Source organism: Panthera pardus, unplaced genomic scaffold (genome assembly GCF_024362965.1).
Source record: "Panthera pardus isolate Hobbes unplaced genomic scaffold, ASM2436296v1 HiC_scaffold_6, whole genome shotgun sequence".
Classification (NCBI taxonomy): domain Eukaryota; kingdom Metazoa; phylum Chordata; class Mammalia; order Carnivora; family Felidae; genus Panthera; species Panthera pardus.
The window spans coordinates 96,717,786-96,735,716 of NW_026526991.1; the positions used below are offsets into that span (position 1 = coordinate 96,717,786).

The following is a 17,931-nucleotide window of genomic DNA, read 5'->3' on the forward strand; positions in this document are numbered from 1 at the left end:
CAATCAGTATTATTACGCTATTATTGTAAAAAAACATTTATTCTATAATGAAACACTTATTTCAAGCTCTGTGGAAGTTAGTATCAGATTTTACATTATTCAACTGCAAATGAGGAGTATTCCTCACCCTGCACCCCACACGGTGTCACTGGACTAGCAATGTCATCAGCACATGACACACACTCTTGATCAAGACCTTCAGGGCAGTTTCATCCACATTGTAGCTGACACTACTCAGCTGCAGACATGAACAACCAAGGCGTGACTTATGCGGAACTCCATCATGCTAAGGGTTCAAAAAGACAGCAAGTGCAACCTAAGGGCACGAAGTGTTCCATTTCAGTAACAGAGGAGGAGATAGCCTATGCAGAATTGAATCTTCAAAATGCTTCTCGGGCCCTTCAAGGGAATGGCAAGAACTGTCCCTGCAAAGGTAAAACATTTAATGCAGACAAGTATGTCTGTTTTAGGATTTGAAGTTGGGGTGTAGGGGTGTAGGGAAAGAGTAGGAAGTGATCTCACATAGTTTTCATTTGTGAGGACCAGAGCTGGAGGTTGGAATGTGGTACTGTAATTGAATGCATTGGTATATTCTGAGAGAAGATTCCAATGATAGTGATGGGTTTGAGGTGCAGGTTATTGTATGTGATTCCCTGTGCATTGTCGGTTCTCTTGCTTGTATATCTCGTAAATGATTGTTTCCAGGCATCCTTTCTCAGTGTTTGCATTTCTCTTCCTACTACTCACCTTCATGTCCAGAGAAGCTCATTGCTGGTATCTTGGGAATCCTCTGCCTCGTCTTGATGTCCACTGTGGTAACAATAGCTGTTATCCCCTGTAAGTATGTGTTTGACTAAAAGGGAATTTTTCACTTTACTGATCATTAGTTCCTCGACATATTGTGTAACACTTTGAATTTGTTATCTCATTTTAATGCATGTGTGCTCTAAGTGTGGAATGATTATTTAGAGGTTATCTAAAGTAGAAATAAGAGAATAAATACAGGGAGAATTAAACACATATTTGGATTTAATAACTCAAAGGCAAGTCATACAAGAGACTTTTTGGTGAAATATGCATTAATTCTTGAGATTGCTTAAACCAAATATTGTAAGAGATGGTGAGGTTTGGTTCTTTAAGCTTTTGAAGTATTTCCCCCCTCATGTTCATTATTTTATTAAATTTGTCTGGTAAAATAGCACACCCAATTTCAAACTAAGAAACTCAACATATTATGATTTATTTTATTTAATATTATGTTTTTTGAGAATTGTTTTAATGTTCTAGCTACTGAAGGACCAGCGCAGAACAAAACATCCCTGGAAACAACAATCCAGAAAGGTACAATATCCCTTGCAAAATTCTACTACTAGTTTAGTGTCTTTCTATCTCTATCTTAAGGTAGGTAATAATGATTATAGGAGAGTGTTACTTCTTAGACAACAATATGAAGAAATACTCATTTAAAATCACCATAACCATTGTTACCAATTGCTTCACATTTCCTCCTCCTATAACATGATAAAAGATAAATCATTCCATAAAGCTGATTTTGTTCAGTGACTCTCAGGACATGTATAGATGGACATTTTTGTGGTTGCTTTATATGGGCACATAAATTAGGGGATGAAAGCCTCACTCTTCTCTGAGTGTGTGTGTGTGTGTGTGTGTGTGTGTGTGTTTTGTTTTAATTTTACCAGCTTGTGAGGGTCTACGAATGTTATGTACACATATGTGTATCCATATACACTATGTAAAGTTTCATTTTGTAATATTCAAAGCTTTTTGGATAATATCTCATAATCTCTCTCCAGCGTGTCTCTGTTGTCATTGTCCGAAAGAGTGGTTTACGTATTCCAACAATTGCTATTACGTTAGCACTGAGGGAAAATCGTGGAACAAGAGTTTGACGTCCTGTGCTTCTAAGAACTCTAACCTGCTCTACTATGATGACGAAGAGGACAAGGTAAGTTTTCAAATGTTTCCAGATTCTATTAAAAGCTTGTCAGTTAATGGGGCGCCTGGGTGGCTCAGTCTATTAAACATCTGACTTCTACTCAGGTCATGATCTCAAGGTTGGTGATTTCGAGTCCCAGATCAAGCTCTGTCAGGCTGACAGCTCAGAGCCTGAAGCCTGTTTCAGATAATGAGTTCCCTGTTCTCTCTGCTTCTCCCCTGCTCATGCTCTCTCTTTGTCTCTCAGAAATAAATAAACATTAAAAAAAATTTTAAATGCTTGTCAGTTAATATTATGCTTCCAGAATTCATCAATAGTTTTATGTATTTGTAGTTTATTTCTTTTAAAGTCCTTAATATCCCATGGTTTGACTTTCTGACACATTATTTATACTTTTATACCTTGAATGTACATTTGATAATTTCCAGTTCTTGCTTTTCATAGAAACCTGTTCTTCTGGAAATGCTCTTTTGTCTGAAATTAACTTTACTATTTCATTTTACAACACATCAAGGAAACGAGGCGTATGATTGTGCACATTGATTACAATAGACTTAGAATCACACAATTCTAAATTACATCATGAGACAGAAGTTTAGAGCCTTTATCAGGCCTGCCCATTTTCATTTTATGAAATATCTCTGCTTATTTTGGGGATTTTATCAATGGAATCATTCAGGGTGCATTTTTATGTGTGCCTCCCTTCTCTCCCAGGTGCTACTTGTAATCCATCTATAGTAACACACTTGTCTATAGTTTGAGAATTTTCACTGCTCTCCTATGTATATGACATGTTAAAAACCATTCTCAGAAATTTAGTTCCTTTTTCCCATGTGGGTATTATGAATAATTATGTTAGGAAAAGTCTTTTCTTTGTCTTCCTCCACCTATCATATGTATAATCATTTATTACACATAGCGACGTAATACATAGTATATTTAAGTTATATAAATGTTATTGGTTTCATAATAAAATAAAAGTGTATAAATATACCATAATTGTATTTACATATGTTCATACTACACTACCCTGTAACCATTAGTATGAGCTTGTACAGTCATGGATATGTGTATATTTCAATATATTGAATTATCTCTACATTTTTCTATTTTATTGTGTAAATGTACATTATAGCAAATCATCCTTTGATCCCAAACTCCATAAAATTAATTAGTAAGTTCTGATGGTTATAAACAATACCATTTACCTGGGTTGTAAAGCTTAAGGCGATTCTGTTTTATGGGATAAGAAATGCTGGGTTGTGTCTCTTGCCCATTTCTCCAGGGCAGTGTCTTCTTTTCTCTTCTTAAAAGTCGCTGTCATATTTTAGATACGAGCTCTTTTTTGAGATTTTAAGATGCAAATACTTGTGACATGCATTTTTACTCTCATATTGGAGTCTTTTAATGATCAGAATTTTAATGTTCCCATGGTCCTACTTAGCGTTTTGTGTCTTACAATGATTATTAGGGATCTATTTCAGAAGTTAGCCAAAGTTTATGAATATGATTTCCTACATTACTTTCCTGAATTTACCTTTTTCTTTATTTCTTTATGGTTTTAAGGATGCTTTATGGTTTTAATTATGGTTTATGATCCAATTAGAAATTATTTTTAGTGATGCTATATTTCTGATGCGGTGAGATAAAAGTGAAGGTTATATTTTTCTAAATTATGATCTTATTGACAGAGCATCATATAGCAAAGTAGGTCTTTTCTTCATAAACAACTTCATATACCTAAAGTTGTATGTAGGTACACATATGATCTAATCTCCTTCATATAAAGAATATAGATATTATATATCTTTATACAGATAATTGTATATTCATAGATCACAGTCTATACAGCCCATCACAACTCACGGCAGTTTGAGTAAAACACAGAGACTTATTTGCCTCTATGGACCCTTACCGTGTCCTATTTATACTGTAAGTGCCCTAAGTATTTCTCTACTTACATTGAGAATCACATGGATGTTACAATTTTGCTTCAACTGATAATTTTGCTTCAAATATCAAACAATTTAGAAAACCCAGTGAAGGAAAGTCCATTAGACCTAATGAGAGTTTTATTCTTTCTTTTGTTCTCATTTTCTTCCTGATGATTCAAGAGGCCTTCTTTTACCAATTTTTCTCTTTAGGAGTTCTGTCAGAGCAGGTCTGGTGGTGATACATTTTCTCAGTTTTCCTTTATCGGAGAATGTCTTGATTTCCCCCTGCATGCCTGTTGATTTTTTTGGTGGATAGTCAATGCATTTTATTTTTTTTATTTTTTTAATAAAAAAAACAGTGTTTTTTTTTTATTAGAATCACCCAATTAGTGTCTAAAATTTTCTGTCTTCCTAGCACGCCTTTTTTTCTGTTGTTTTGACTGGAGAGAAAAAACATTGTGGAGACTTGGGTGTGTACCTGTTGGTGTCTGTGGTTTGCTAGGCTCTCTGACACCAGTCTACGTGGGGTAGAGGGAAATTCCGGGGAGCTCACCACCACGTCATTCCTCGGGTCTCCAGGGCTGGGATCTGTCAGCTCTCATTACCTTTCTGAATCTTATGTCATCTTATGTATAACGCTCAGGGATTGTAGCTGTATTGGTGGCAGGAGTAGGGAAACGTCTATCCATTCCATCTTTCCAGAACAGAAAGTCTGGTCTGGGGTGGCTTTCATTTGAATGCTCCTAAGATTAATAGTGTTGGACCTATTTTCCTGTACTCACTTGCCATCTATACATGGTGTTTGGTGACGTATCTATTGAAATATTTTGCTAATAGTTTTACTTTTTTTTCATTGTATTTTGAGAATTCTTTATGTACCCTGGTGGCAAGTCTTTTATTAGATGCATGGTTTGTAAATGTTTCTTAACAAGTTTATGACTGTCTTTTCTCTTCCAAGAGCAGATATTATCTTGACGAACTACACTTCATCAATATCTTCTTCTATGGATCTCTATCAAATCTCTGGCCAACTGTAGGTCATGCGTTTGTAATAAAACATTTGAACTTTTTTATGTGTGATGAATTTTGAGCACTTTAGTGTATTATAAAGTATATAATCATTAATCATATTTGATACTCCATTGTTTCCAGAACATTTGTTGAAAAGACTCTACTTTCTCCACTGAATGACTTTGCATTTTTGTGTAATTGTGCATTTCATATTGTGTGGGTACAAATGTTGCCCTTTCTCATCTGTTTAATTAATGTCCTTATGTATTTTTATGTCTGTTTTGTACTTTAAAAATCATCCTTTTTATTTTAAATGTTTCTTAATTTATTCTGAGAGAGTGAGAATGCAAGCAGAGGGAGGCACAGAGAGAGAGAGAGAGAGGCAGAGAATCCCAAGCAGGGTCCATGGTGTCAGCACAGAGCCTGACCTGGGGCTCCATCTCAGGAACCATGAGCAGTAATCAAGAGTCAGAAGCACAAATGACTGATCTACCCTGGTGCCCACAAAATTGTCCTTTTTTAAACGGTGAATTTATTCAAGTTCATTTTCAGAGTTATGCTACCTATTCAGGATCGTTGCATGGATGTTTCCTATTCATTTATATCTTTCTAAAGGTTATATGTAATGTTTATTTTTTATTTATTTATTTTGTGTGACAGAGAAAGTGCATGGGAGAGGGACAGAGAGAGAGAGAGAGAGAGAGAGAGAGAGATGGAGACAGAATAACTTCCCAGCAGGTTCCTCTCTGTCAGTGCAGAACCCAATGCGGAGCTCAAACTCACAAACCCTGACATCATGACCTGAGCCCAAATCAAGAGTTGGACACTCAACCAATGAACCGCCCAGGCACCCCTTTAGAAAGGTTTTTTAAAAATAATAAATATTCGTTTTATCATTTACTTTCTGTATCACGGAAATCACATCAATTGATCTTCTTTGCTAATGTGATAAATGAAGATTATTTATGGCATTTCAAATGTAAATACAACAGGGCACTACTTCAATAAATCTACTTATGATTGTCCTGATATGTAATTTCCTTCTTTTTTTAGTATTCCCATCAAAAAGTATATGACACATATTTCATTAGCCTCCTTTTCTGACCCTACAATTATTTCTTTTTGCTTTTTAAGCTGGCATTACATTTTTCTTTATTCATAAACATCTAAATACTTTCTAACTGAGTGTGAAAATTTTTCTGCATTACAGAAAAAATTGTATTAGAAATTTTATATTTTTTAAAATATTTTAACGTTTATTCATTTTTGAGACAGAGAGAGACAGAGCATGAACGGGGGAGGGGCACAGAGAGAGGGAGACACAGAATCCTAAACAGGCTCCAGGCTCTGAGCTGTTAGCACAGAGCCCTACACAGGGCTCGAACTCACGCACCCGTGAGATCGCGACCTCAGCCGAAGTCGGATGCTTAACGGCCTGAGCCACCCAGGCGCCTCCTGTATTAGAAATTTTAAGACACTTCTGATATTTTTATATCTATTTCTTTTGGTTCACACGTTGTATTTGGTAGGATTTTTTCCAATGTTCCATCTAGTTTTAAATATATTCGCATTTCTTCATAATATCGTCCTCTGATACTTTTACTGTGGTACAAGGCACATACAGATGGGTCACATGGTACACGTGCCAGCAGATGGCCGAGTTTTCAGTGTCACCACTGCGTGGAACGAGAAAATGAATATTGCCAACACTGCGAAATGCCCCTATCAACTTCTTGTCTGCCTTTTAAAAACGGTTTATAGAAATAGAATCATAGAGTATGCATATTTTATGTTTAGCATTTTCAGGCGAAGCCAAACTTGTGTGGTTCATCCATATGTAGCTGCATGAAGTTGTCAATGGTCCACATCTCTTTGCTGTTCTGTTGTCGGGTTGTCCTAGGTTGCATTCGCCCATTCTATTGTGGATGCTCTTGGATATTTGGGTGTTGGTCATTTGGGGCTGCTTTGAGTTATTCTACTATACATCCTTCACGATCAGTTTTTAGCTAAATGTATGTGTGTCATTTCTTCCTTCTATAACCTTACCTGGCTCCTCTCATTGCTGCTTGAGAGGGAAGCAATTGAGATCTTGCATTGATAACATTCTTCCTTTGTGTGTGATTGACAAAGGTACCCATTGTCTGTAAACACTACTTTAGCTTCATCCTAAAAGCTTTGATGTATTTTCAGTTTATTATCGTCCAGTACAAGGTGATTTCTCTCATCCAGTACAAGATACTTTCCAAGATTTCATCTTTGAACTGTACATGTTTCAGGAGGCTCTCACTTTCCATATGTTAGGAAATTTCCCAGATTTCTTTCCATTGTTTCTTCTCATTTGTTTCCTTGTCTTCAGAGGAAATACCTTGAATATTTCCATGCTTCCATCCTTGAACTTTTTGATCCCTATGGATGACCTAGAACACTTTCTATATATGTCAGTTATGTGAAGCTGGTTCCACTATTTTGACAGTCTTCCATAGTCCTCCTGCTTTTGTGGCAAGCTGGTCTTACTGAAGGAAGAGATTTCAGTCTTCAGCTATACTCATTGAATTGTTTACTTACCCTTCTAATTCTGTCAGTTTCTATTTCCTGTGTTTAAGGGTTCTGTTCTTAGGTAAATAATGTATGTTTTTAATTGTTTGATCTTCCTCTTATATTGACAGGCTTAACATTTGGAAATGTTTCTTGTACTTTCTATTAATATTTCTTGTTTTAACAGCTGCTTTGATATTAGAACAGCCATTTCTGCTCACATCTTTGCTTACTGGTAATAGGGTCTACTTTTTGTTATCCCTTTATTTTCACCTCTTTGTGTCTGAATCTACAGTGTGTCTGTTACAGACAGTATATAGGTCGATATTACTCTCTTATTCAGGATGACACTTTCTATCTTATAATTGGAATATTTATTTAATTCACATGAGTATAATTACTGGGATATTTGGGTTTAGGTATCGCATTTGCTATTTATTCTATACTTATGTCTTGTTTTCCTCTTCCACTTTACCTCACATCTTTTGTATTGAACATATGCTACATTAGTGTTCCATTTTACTTCCTCTACTGTTGTCTTTAGTATATTCTTAAGTTATTTCCTTAGCAATAGTTGTAGGTATTACAAACCTATCTTTTGTTTGTTTTTGTGGAGATGATGTTGGCATCTCACATTGCACACATTTAATGCTGACAATCTGTTCATTTGATAAATTTATGTATTGCCATATGATTACTATGGCCATGTTAGATAACACCTTTTCATGTCACATATTTATCATTTTTTGTATGTGTTGAGAGAAGCTTAGAATTAGTCTTAGCAACTTTGAAGTTTAATATACAGCAATGTTGTCTGTAATCATATGTTGTACATTACACCTCCAAAAATTATCTATTAGCTATAAATTTGTATTCTTTTAAAAAAAAATCAATGTTTATTTCTTTTTTGAGAAAGAGGGAGAGAGACAGACATGAGTGGTGGAAGTTCAGAGAGAGAGGGAGACACAGAATCTGAAGCAGGCTCTAGGCTCTAAGCTGTCAGCACAGAACCTGACGTGGGGCTCAAACTCAGAAACCCTGAGATCATGACCTGAACCGAAGTCGGATGCTTAACCGACCAAACCACCCAGGAGTCCCGTAAATTTGTATTCTTAAACATCTGAGCTGAAGTTGAACACTCTCCCGAGTGAGCCACACAGGTGCCCCATTGATCACTTCCTGTAAACACGTATGTAAGGGTGACATACTATTTTTCATTGTGGCAGAACCAATTTACATTTCCTCCAAAGGACTGGAGGAAATGCAATCCCAAAGGATTGCATTTCCATGATTCTTGATATTGAACAACCATGTTCAATATACATACAAAGACAATATACATACAATGTACATACAATATACATACAAAGACCATTTGTATGTCTTCAAAAACATGTATACTGAGGCACTTAGCCCATTTTTTACATTGGATTTCTCTCTTTGTTTTTATTCTGTTGTATGAGTTCTTTATATATATTAGATATTAGTCCTTTATCTGATATTGGTTTATAGATATTTTCTTCTCTTCTCTCCATGATCTCTCAACTATTTGATTCTTTCCTTTGCTGGGCAGAAGGTCTCTAGTTTAATGCAGTCCCTCTTTTCTTTTTTAGATTTGCTGTGATTTTTCTGACTTATTCCTGAAATCATTACCTACACCAAAGTCAAGGGTCTTTTTCCTTTTGCCTATACCAATGTTTTTCCATTTGTTATATATTTTAATGTTACCAATTTTTGTCTTTTTGTTTCAATTGAATGAATTCCTTTTAGCATTTCTGTAAGACATGTCTAATTTCTTCTGACACATGGCTTTAACAACCACCACTGGAGTCATGCTGTTGCTTTCCCCTGACTGCCATCTGTGGCAAGAGTTGAAACTTTGATACACCATCCTCTAGGATGCCGGGAAAGTCTTTATCTCTTCTTCATTTCTGAATGACAATTTGTTGAGTAAGGCATTCTTGTTTGATATTTTTTTTTCCCCTTTGACCACTTTCAGAATGTCATCCCATTGTCTCCTGCTTTCTACAGGAAGAAGATCTTGTGAGATGATCCTTTTTGGGGTCTGGTACGGCAAGCTGACCTCAGAGCCTTCATAGCAGTATTGGATCTGTTGCCCACGATCAGGCACAGATGGAACTACCAAAGCAACTGGCTTTTGGTGCATAGGTTCATTTGTTGTGGCTGTGGCGCTGGGGTCTCGGTTGGAGACATGTGTAGATATTCCACGCAAACTGTACCTGTGTCTCAGGGACTCACCCTTGCGACTCTGGCTAGCAGAGGATTGTAGCAAGTACAGAGGCCCTGGATGACAAGGTTCATTGGTGACTGGGGCCATGGGCAGTGTGTGGTAGTAACATATGCTGGGGATGGGGAGTCCAAGTTTCCACTCTGTCCCAAGTGGCAGTTCCAAGATAGCAGCAGCATGATCCAGTGGTGGCTTGTGAAAGCCATGTGTCAGGACCCAGGGATCTGGACACAGACCTCTAGATTCTTGGTCTCCAATGACAGCTTAGGCTTTAGTGTGGAAGCTGAAAGTGTGTTTGGGTATGTAGCGGTATAGCAGCAGCAATGAGGATTCAGAGCCCTACAGTTGGACCGGAGAGAAGAGACTCAAGGCAGTGGTGACTTGGCCTACCAATGAAGGGTCAGAGCCTTGAGCTACCATAGGTGGAGAAAAGTCTTCAGGTGTTAGCCATGGCAGTTCAGTGTCTAGGCCTGGAGGGTTTTGGGGTTCCAAACAGCAAGAGCATCCTTTGCAATGAAGACACAGGGTATTAAATGGAATACGGTGAGTGGGGCTCAAGGCAGCAAATATCTGCACCCATAATGGCAGTTAAGGCACACCTTAGGATCTGAGGTCAGGTCTCAGGAAACAGCCTCAGTAATGTGACACAATGCCCTAAGCTGGGACCAAGAGTGGGCAAAAATCAGACGCAGTTCTAGTCTTGTATACATGACGTGCTATGGCCACCAATCCCTAAGAGCAGAATTGGAGCCCTTGATGGCAAGTCTCATCATAGCAACACCTCCAGCCTCTGGGAGGAGGTGTAGAGGGCACACTCTGGGCTGTTCCAACAACTGGGATTAGAATGGACGGGCTCCTTCTGTTGCAAAAGCTGCAGACATCCCCATAGTTGAAGCTTAGTGGGTTCTCCTGCTCCCCTTCTTTCCATGAGGTGACTCTCCATGAGGGGATTCCTCCAGGTGCCAAGTGGCTCTCAGCTGCAGGGTTGGGTGATGCAGGCCAAATGCTTCCTTTGCTTTCCATGGGACCATCCTGGATTTTTGATCGGCACCAGATTTTTGGTGTTTCTTTCTTGTCTAGAGCTTTCCCTGAGCCGTTTTTAGTTTGAAGTTGTTTAGTTACTGTTCTGACTGATTTTGTGGGCAGATGAGCATTATGACCTCCTAGTCTCCATCTTGCTCATGGCACTCTTTACACGTATACAATTAACTGATTGTCATCTACGCCCCATGAGTCCTGACTAATTTTCAATAAAATATATTAAATTACCACTAACAAACTCCTTTCCACCACCTATTATAGGTATGCCTCAACTTTCCAAAAATTTGGATTACCTCACTTTGCTTCTCTGAAAGCCCTACACCAATACCAGTTTTTGGTGAACAACGGAAATCAGAAGGGGATTTTTGTGTTTAGGACAAAAGGCGAAAAGTGAAAATTGTGTTCAGGGCTAGTTTTACTGTTTAGTGTCAGCTCATACCCCAAGCAGCAAGATTCGTCCTGTCAAGTTCATTTCTCAGAAACTATATACTCTGTGTATCAGTATCAAGCATAGGGTTGAACTGTATTTTTGAGTGTCTGTGCTTCATCTCAATTTATTTTGTGTATCCACTCACAAGGTGTGTCTTGAGGTGTCAGAAAAGCCTAAGGAGGTTATATGTGTTATGGGTTATGGGGGGCTGGTTGCTTTTTATATCAGGAAATGCTCATTTTTCCATGTAAGTTAATGTTATTTGCTTTTTCACTTTACACCATTTCAGCTTCAGAATGTTTTCATAGGAACAATCTGCTTTCAGAGAGAACGGGAAATCCATCCTTCTACCCAGGTTGTAATGAGGCCGGCTAGCACTGGTTACTGAACACCAGTTATTCATCAACGAACCTTCTATGCTTTCATGATTTCACATTAGAGACCTGAAATGAAACATTCGTGGTGACTTTGCAACACAAATATTAGTAACTGCTAAAAAATATAAGGCATATGGTATTCATCCTACCATACGGTGTTATAATAATGACCTTGATAATCTTCTTTCTCAACAAAATTCAGAGAGAAAAATACACAGGTTTTGAAATTTACTGACGCATCTATCGTTTCTGCTGATCTCTATTCCTCTTTGTGGGTATGCCTTACCATCTACATCAGTTACTTTTAGCTTGAAGATCATTTCTGAAAGACAGGTGTACTAACAAAAATTGTTAAGTTTTGTGTTTGATGTGGGGTCTTTATGCATCTTTTCTTTCTGAAAGACAGCTTTGCTGAATTATAATTCTTGTTTGACAGGTCTTTTTGCTTTGTTTTCTTTTGTTTTGGGTTTTTATGTGTGTGTGCGGGGAGTTGGTTTTTTTTGTTGTTGTTGTTGTTTTGTTTTTTTAAGTATTTTCGTGGTGAAACTTATCTATTAATCATATTGTTATTTTCCTAAATATAATGAGTTGTTTTTCTCTTTCTCTTGCTATGATCACCTATTTTTGTTGGCTTGCCTTTCATTTTATTCTTAAGCTGTTGCAAACAAAACAAAACACAACAAAACAACATTTACCACATTACCCATGTTAAAAAAATAGACTACTTTGTTAGAGAAGTTTTAGTCTCCTAGCAAAACTCAGACATAGCACAGAGGTTTTCTGCATTCCCCTACTGTCTGTGTGTCAATGCACAAGCAGTTCGTAGACTCTCTCATTTTCAAAATCCCTCAGTGGGTGGTTCACTTGCTACAACTGATAAACCTGTACTGACACCTCTTTATCACCCAAAGTCCATAGTTTACTTTCAGGTACTCTTGATGTTGTGCATTTTAAAAGTTTACAAAAATATATAAGGACACGTATGGAGTTATACAGAATAGTTTCCCATCCTTCAAAATCCTCTGTCCTTCCCCTATCCATGCTTTTCCCCCCTAAACCCTGTCAACCACTGATCTCTTTACTGTCTCCATAATTTTGTTTTTTTCCAGATGGTCATAGAGTGGGAATTATACAGTCTCACATCTTACATTGCATTTCGCTAGATCATGCATCTTAACCAACGTAAGCACACATGTTAGGAGTGTTAACTATCACATTGTTGCCCAAAAGATATCTAGAAATTTCACCTTTAAAACTGGAACTCAACTCACTGAACAATAATTCCCCTTCTCCTCTTTCCCCTCAACCCTGGGCAATCACTATTCTACTTGCTCTGTCTATCACTTTTACTACTTTGGATACTTCATATAAGTGGAATCATACAGTTTTATTTTTTATTTCGTATGTATGACTGGCTTATTTCACTTAGCATAGTGTCCTGGAGTTTCATCCATAGTGTAGTAGGTGATAGGATTTCCTTCATTTTTACAGCTGAATAATACTACAGTGTTATGTATATATGTATACTATGCTTTCTTTCTCCATTCATCCCTTAGTGGACATTTGGGTGACTTCTACTCCGTGGCTCTAATGAATAATGCTGCAGTGAGCATGGGTGTATATATATCTTTGAGATCTTTCTTTCAATTCTTTTAGATAGTTTCCTACATGTGAGATTGCTGATTCATATGGTAATTGTATTTTTAATTTCTTGAAGAAGCTCCATACACGTTTTCATAGGGGCTGACCAATTTACATTCCCAAAAACCGTGTGTGAGTTTCCTCCTTTTCGACCTCCTCACTGACACATTTTTAAGAAATGTTTATTTATTTATTTTGAGAGAGAGATAGAGAGAGCAAGCAGGGGAGGTGCCAAAGGAGGGAGAGAGAGAGCATCTGAAAGCAGATCCACGCCATCAACAAAAGCCCATGCAGGGCTAAACCCACAAACTGTGAGATCATGACCTCAACCAAAACCAAGATTCGGACTTTACCAACTGAGCCACCCAGGTGCCCCGACACAATTGTGTGTGTGTGTGTGTGTGTGTGTGTGTGTGTGTGTGTGTTCCATCCATCATAATGAGTATAAGGTGATAACTCATCGTGAAAATGATTTGCATTTCTCTACTCATTAGCGATATTGAGCATCTTTTCATATGATGTTTCACCATTTGTATATATTCTTTGGAACTTTGTGTATTTCATTTATTTGTCCATTTTTTTAATTGTGTTTCTGGTGTTTGCTGTAGTCATTACCGCCTTGTAGATTCCTTATGTATTTCAGATATGATTTTCTTGTTTGAGATATGATTTGCAAGTGTTTTTTTCCACTCTGTATTTTCATTGCTGATCATGCCGTTTAATGCACAGAAATGTTTCAGGTTGATATTGCCCACTTATCTACAATGGACTTTTCCTCTGTGCTGTGTGGTTTCGGTGGCATAGCCAAGAAATCATTGCCAAATACAATGTTGTTTAATATACCCCCTTTTTTCTTTGAGAAACTTTATAGTTTTACATCTTACATTTATGTCTTTAGTTCATTTGGAGTTAATTTCAGTATACAGTGTAAATGTAAACATCCAACTTCATTCTTCTGCATGTGGGTAGTCAGTTTCCAGACACCCTTTGTAAAAGATCCGTTGTTTCCCTTTTGAATCGTTCTGATATCCTTATCAAAACTGATTAGACTGATTATACATGGTTTGTGTCTGAATATTTTTAAGGGATTGTTTCCATGAGGGGCTTAGGGTCTGTCTCTTTCTGTTCCTTCATCTTGTTACTTGTATCCCATTCCAGGCGGAAATAGTGTGCAGGGCAGGGGTATGGATTCTGTGGCAGATAATGTGGTGTAAGGCTGATGGAGGTGAAAGACGTGTCACTCATCCCTGATTTTCACACTGACTTAAGTCACTTCACAATCCACTCTGTTCCCTCAAGACTATTTCTTTGTCTGTATTTGCCGGTGTTCTTTGGTCATTTTATTATGATGTCATGAGATGTGGATTTGTATGTGCTCATTCTGTTAGCAGTTGCTACATCTCTGGTGTCTATAAATATTTTAAATGATATTAGTAAGCTGTTCATTCGTCGTGCCTTAAGATTGCTGTCCTGGTTTTTTTTCTGCCTCCGTTCTTCTCATATTCTACATAGACCTACGCTGGTTTTCCTGACACTGTTTTGAAAGTCTCTGAATTCTGTAAATTCTTCTCTTTTTTTCCGTCTCATCCTAAGAAATAAAAAAATTTTGTTACTCCTCCAAGTTCATCAGTTCTTTTCTATCTAATCCCAGACTTTCTGTAGAGAAAATTTCGTGAATTTTCCATTTCAGGTATGTATTTGTTCACTCAGATTCTCTGTGGCTTCTTCATAAACTTTTATTTCTCTATTGATATTTCCTACTTGCTAAATTACTGCCATCACATGCTCCTGTAATTATTTCAACTAAGTTTTCTGTATAGTTTACATATCTTTATAAGAAGGACTTTTCAATGCTTTTTTCTAATATGTGCAGCAATTAGCCCATTAGAAGTTGCTATTGACATATGCTTTCCCTTCATTGGAAGATATTTTCCAATTTCTCTTCACATTTTTTAACTTTCTATTTAGACACTTTTTAAAATATAGTTTTTAAAATATAGTTTTAAAATATAGTTTAAAATATAGTTTAAAATATAGCATTCTGTTTCATTTTTCGTAGATTTCCTATGTTTTTTGTTGTAAAAACTTTATGGCAGCATCTTCTCCACTGATGTCTGTTTGCTGATAGTTTTCTTCCATTTTTCAGTGTTCTTATTGCTTACTTTTATGACCTTTGACTTTGAAGCCTTGATGTTAATTACTAGTGTTTTCTTTTGTTTTGTTTTGTTTTTGTTTTTGTTTTAAAGAAAGGGTGTGTTCAAACACTGCAGGTCAGTACAGCTTCCACGTTCTGCAGTGTGACCTCAGTGCCTGTGTGTGAATGCGGGAGGGGACTGTTCAGACCTTTACTCTCAGTTCCCAAGTCTCCTTGTGCTCTTACTTTCTCCTGGGTTCCTCTTGGTCTCCTCTCCATGTGTGTCTATTTTTTCCATAAGCTAAGAGTGTTGGAGAGCGAATGTCAACTCCTCCGTTATATTCTCACATCCAGTGTCTTTCCATTGTATTTATGGGGGTCACAGTGCTTGAAACAAACACTGCTAACTCCGACCAGGACAAGTATGGGTTTCTTTCATCATTTCCGAGCGAAATCAGCACTTGGAGCTGAAACATGAATGGGTGCCCGTCCCCATCCCCAGTGCTGATCAGGTCTCCCCCTGTGGCGCCAGCACCATTGCTCTTTGCAGCATCTCCGAACTGTAAAAGCTACAATCTTCTGGATCACTGAGCCAGGGGTGGGCAGGTGGAGAGACACGGGAGCATCCTAGGCGAGAAGGTGACAAATGTGCTTCTGACTTGAATCTCCACCGTACATATTTCATAAGTTACTAACCTTTGATCCATTTTCTAAACTCTGAAATTGTTTTCATGGTCAGTTTGTCCTCTTCACTTAGTCCTACTAACATAATTTTATACTTTACTGTCCAGTGCATAACATTATATTATAATTTGCAAGTGTCTATAAAGGAAGAAAGGATGAACTTTTATTTGTTATTACAGCATTCAAACGATTATAAGAGCTTGTATTTGACTTCCAATAAAATTTGTTTTCTCATAGTTTTTGTTGAATTTACTCTCTGCTACTACATGGATTAGAGGCTCCCAGAGAAGCCATCATAGTTCATCTGTGCAGCCAAAAGCCTTAACATTTTCTCCCAAAGTGTAAGTCTCCTGACAACTTTTGATTTTATGCCTCACAAGAATTGTTCTTAGAAACAAAAACAGCAATGTGTGAACAGTCGCATAATCACAGTAGTTGAAGTTTTTCCAGAGAAAATGGTATGGGAAATCTTGAGATTGAGATATATAAGTATGAGTCAAAATGGATGGTTCATTCCTCAAAATACTATGGTCCCTAGTAAGAGATATAAGCAATCTTATGGCAAGATTGATGAGGTATAATTCTCTGTATTTCAGGTTGTCAGCATCTTCAGAGAGTGACAACGGTTGCCCATATTTCAATTTTGATACAAACAAAATTTATTTTGTACCCTGCTCAGTAATGAGACCATATGTGTGTAAGCACCAGGCATTTTAGTTACCTCATTTTGGTAGAATGCTCTTTCACCTTTTATGAGGAATCCATCACTCATTACTTCAACAGCCATACAATAGTTTTCGTTGCACATTTTGAAGATAATGTTTTTAGTGTAATTTTTGATTCACAATAAACTAAGAGGAAGGTCCAGAGAATCCTCTATTGCCCCTGTCTGCACACGTGCATGGTCCCTCCCATTATCACCATCACTCCCTAAAATGTTTCATTTGTTATCAAGAACGAATCTGAATCAATGCATATATATCACCCAAAGTCCAATGTGTACCTGAGGCTTCATTCTTTGTGTTATAGAACTGTTTGTCAAATTTAATTATATTAATGTAAAAAAATATATATACTCAGGTATATATTATTTGTGTCTTAAGCTTTTGCTATTTAGTAAAATTAATTATATATATGTATATATATATTACAAATCATAATATTATTGTAAAAATCCTCAACAAAATGAATAATTCCATTTGTATTTCCAAGTTAATTAATTTGTCCTAGCCCTCAAAGGACCTCAAATGAGGATTGAACCACCCAGGGTGACAAGGTTATTAGTCAGAATTGAGTCTGTAGACAGAAACAACAGACACTTGAAGTAAGTATTTATCTACTTATAAGGGAAAGCTTACTAAGAGGAAGGGATACTGGTTGAAGAAAATTACAAAGAATATCATAGAAGTAAAGGATGGATCACTGAAGCCAGGCCTACTCTCTGAAGATGGGATTCAGATATCATTGAAGACGATGTGGCTACACACAGCTTCACGGCTGACAGGCTCACTGGATTGGCCTGGGACAGATCAGCTCCACACTCCACGGGCTGAACTTGGTGAGGAAGGATATCGGGCTGTGACTGGCAACAGGAAGAGCTCCCTGTCAGAGCGTCAGGAGGAAAGACCAGAAGACAGGAAACTGACAGATTGCCTACAAGAACTTGCTGTGGGACGAATACATGTGACTTCCTGCAAGACTGCCACTGGCAACCAAGCCATGGCGGCCAAAGGAGAGAAAACACCATGAAGCCAGGAAGAAGAGCCCTTTCTGATGCACTGGCTCTCCATTGTCTTTTACTGACAAAAGTCAATTTCATGTGAGATGACAAGAGAGAAAATGGATAGGATCTTCCACTGTTATCTGAGAACAGGGCACTGAGGGTGTATTTGGAGCTGAGCGTACTAAATGAACGGCCCCTTGAGGTTATCATAGAACA

General features: G+C 37.5%; 1 protein-coding gene across 1 annotated transcript; it reads left to right on the forward strand.

Moving 5' to 3' along the window:
- The first annotated feature begins 246 nt into the window (after positions 1–246).
- Positions 247–16,709, forward strand: LOC128774927 (NKG2-A/NKG2-B type II integral membrane protein-like). The gene is made up of 6 exons (XM_053894848.1): positions 247–433; positions 706–837; positions 1,288–1,341; positions 1,842–1,966; positions 16,230–16,333; positions 16,589–16,709. Exons 1-6 carry the CDS (start codon positions 247–249, stop codon positions 16,707–16,709), a joined length of 723 nt encoding a protein of 240 aa, XP_053750823.1.
- Positions 16,710–17,931: the final 1,222 nt, after the last annotated feature.

Excerpts from the sequence above, each read along its gene's own strand:
- LOC128774927 (XM_053894848.1), top strand. The coding sequence starts at position 247 with ATGAACAACCAAGGCGTGACTTATGCGGAACTCCATCATGCTAAGGGT. Across the intron at positions 434-705 it reads CAAGAACTGTCCCTGCAAAG|GCATCCTTTCTCAGTGTTTG; the intron begins GTAAAACATTTA and ends GATTGTTTCCAG. Across the intron at positions 16,334-16,588 it reads TTAACATTTTCTCCCAAAGT|GTTGTCAGCATCTTCAGAGA; the intron begins GTAAGTCTCCTG and ends TCTGTATTTCAG.